The 3,230-nt window shown below is 37.5% G+C and overlaps 1 protein-coding gene across 1 annotated transcript; it reads left to right on the plus strand.

The window, feature by feature from the left end:
• Nucleotides 1-6: 6 nt before the first annotated feature.
• LOC116380027 (protocadherin beta-15-like) lies at nt 7-3,227 on the plus strand (the record flags this gene model as incomplete). The annotated part of the gene is made up of 1 exon (XM_031841981.1): nt 7-3,227. A coding segment is annotated over exon 1 (1,071 nt), but the record flags the coding sequence as incomplete, so codon positions are not given.
• Nucleotides 3,228-3,230: the final 3 nt, after the last annotated feature.

The following is a 3,230-nucleotide window of genomic DNA, read 5'->3' on the forward strand; positions in this document are numbered from 1 at the left end:
GTCATCCTACAATGACAACACACTGCCTGCTGACCAGACTCTGAGGAGAAGTCCATCAGACTTTGCTGATGCGTTTGGTGATTGTGATGATTCTCCTGAGGTAGGAACACATTACATATTATATAAGTAACCGTCCTGAAAAAGCTGCAATTTGGTTTATCGCTTTCTTCACTTGCGTTGCTCCTTTCTGTGGTTTTGATTGAATACAAGTGTTAATAGTGTTCTTTAAATTTCATGATGCTGCCTTCAGGATTAAGCAACGTGTAATTGCTGACATGATTTCCCTTCCAAGGAAACTCGTTTAAATTGTGTCCCTTGTACTCTGTCCATGGTGCTGAACTCCATTTGATCACAAGATGCATATTCATGATCAACTTACAACTCAAGATTATTCTGTCATTTCTTTGTTCCTGAGTTTTATCTCAGTGAATTTAATTTGTCAATGCATTTTTTTTAATTATTTACGCTTTTTACTGGTTTTATTCGAACATGCTGTTGCTGTCATGTGATGCAATTGTTTGAAGTTGTTTACAATTCAAACTCAAATGGATATTATAACTGGTTCACGATTTTTGGACACTATTAGTGCCCTATAGAAATACAAGGGGAGCTGTCTCTCTCCAATCTGCTGAGTTAGGGCTTCCTTTATCTGCTGTTGTCTTGATTGATGTGGGCAACGCAAAAAATGCTTTCTCCTTTATTTATCTAAAATTAGTATTAATTAATTGTACTCGCAGAATATGGTACATTCCGTTCCATGCCTTTGCATGATTGGTTATTCATGTGTTATTTTACTTGGCATTTGCTATTATCTTTTGTTGTCCATGTGCAAACCTGATTACAAAACTAATTTTAAGTAACTTGATATTCGTCCTGACAATCAGAGGTGTTTTAATATCATAATTATACGGGAGGAATCCGTTTTAAAATTAAATATCACGTCTCACATCTTTTGGGAATAATTTGACGAACTTTAGTTGTCTACTAATTGAGCATTTATTGTCACTGATAATGGAGCAAACAAAAGTGCCATCGAGACAGCAAATACTAAAATCATGTCTCCATTGAAATGCAAGAAATTTAGATTTATTTTTGACAAAGAACCTTGCAGAACTAGTTCATGTTTCTCATCACACTCAAATTATTTATTTTTGATGCATTTCACTGGTCCAACATAATCCTTTAAATTGCAGTATGTTTTCCTGGACTGTAGCTGTTTGTCGGCCTCTCTGAAAATGTGTCACAATTCATAGATAAATCAGTGAACAATAACATCAAGTGTAAAGCTCTATACGAAAAAGATTTCTTCTGTTACTGATAATTACTACAACAACAATACAAATATTAAAATACAATTGTTTTGCTCATCAGGATAGAACAGATTCATACAAAGATCATATTTTGCAGATAAATAATTGAATGATTTTTGTCGTCCAAGTTGTCAAAAATATTTCAGAAAAATCATGCCAATAGATCTGTGTGTCACCATACAGTACACACCTGTTGGTGATCTTATTGGTTATCATGCCTACATAGTTTTCCTTATCATGCTTTCAATCTGAACAATAACAACACAAAACAATGTGTCAGCACTAATAATATCAGAAGATATTTTACAAAATTCTCATCTATTTGATATAAAATTAAAGTGTATGTGTTCTGTCAATGTTTTGACATGCCAATGATTCTGTGAAAGCATTGGATTGTTTTGGCAACACAATTTGAATAGTTTTATGTTGATCCCCATTGTGGTATTTTCTATTATTTTTTTCCATCACAAGTGGACAGCGCAGTCCTGTATCAAGGCATGTTGATCCTAATATGTCAAAGCAATTAATATTGTTGTTGTTGTTTTGAACAACAAGGTGAACTGAAAAGGTCCATTTTTAAAAACGTATAAATTCCTCCATCATCTTGTTATACCCCGGAAAATACTCATGGTGTCAGTGTGTACCAGTTAACGAGAGGGCACGGTCATTCTCCACCCTTCGGTCTCATCGAATTTAAAACCTGCTTCTGCTGTTGTACAGCAGTTGACAATATCGCTTCGTGATAGAACCGCAGTGTGAAGATTGTTCATATTGGAGTAAATCACAGCTCCATTTCTGAATATTTGGACATACTTTGTGGCAGTAGAGGTCTTCCTCGCAGTAACAATGGCATGCAGCAGATATGCGCTGCTTTCCGGACTTGCTTTTGTATGTCTTGTCCTCCACCCTGTCGATGGAGACCTCAGCTACTCTGTCCCGGAGGAGCTGAAACGTGGATCTGTTATTGGAAATATCGCTAAGGATCTGGGACTTGATTTAGGGAGACTGTCTGCTCGCAAGGCCCGTATCGATACTGAAGATAACAGTGTTAAGTACTGCGGTATAAATCTCAACACCGGAGACTTGATTGTACAAGAAAGGATTGACAGAGAAGGGCTTTGTGTGAAAAAGGCATCATGTGTTCTGAAACAGGAACTCGTATTGGAAAATCCTTTAGAACTGCACCGTATTAGTATCCGCGTTCAAGATATCAACGATAATTCACCCCAATTCAAAGAGGAGTCACTTAAAATAGAAATCCACGAATCTGCGGACAAAGGTGCAGGTTTTCTCTTGAACGAGGCGCACGATGGAGACATCGGAGAAAATGCTGTTCAGGGCTACTCACTTCAGCAGAATGATTATTTTAAACTGAATGTGAAGACAAAGGGGGTTGGACGAAAATATGGTGAATTGGTCTTAGACAAAGAATTAGACAGAGAGGACAACAAAGAGATATTGTTATTGCTTACCGCATTCGATGGAGGCTCTCCTCAGAGAACAGGTACTGTAGTCATACACGTCACTGTACTGGATGCTAATGATAATGTACCAGTGTTTAGCCAGTCCGTTTATAAAGCCAGTCTGCCTGAAAACTCTCCTCTGGAGACATTGGTGATCACAGTGAGCGCTACTGATGCAGACGAAGGGATGTATGGTGAAGTTACTTACGGATTTGATCACGTTTCAGATGAAAACCAAGTTTTCTCTCTGAACTCTAAAACTGGGGAAGTTAAAGTGGCTGAATCTATTGATTTTGAAAAAGAATCTTCGTATGAAATGCAGATTAGCGCAAAAGATGGTCTGGGATTAGCGTCATTTGCAACAGTGATAATTGAAATTACTGATGTAAATGACAACGCCCCTATGATAAATCTGAAATCACTGACTAACCCCATACCTGAGAACGTGTCACCTGGT

This window comes from Anarrhichthys ocellatus, unplaced genomic scaffold (genome assembly GCF_004355925.1).
Source record: "Anarrhichthys ocellatus isolate YVR2014 unplaced genomic scaffold, GSC_Weel_1.0 scaffold5868, whole genome shotgun sequence".
Taxonomy (NCBI): Eukaryota; Metazoa; Chordata; class Actinopteri; order Perciformes; family Anarhichadidae; genus Anarrhichthys; species Anarrhichthys ocellatus.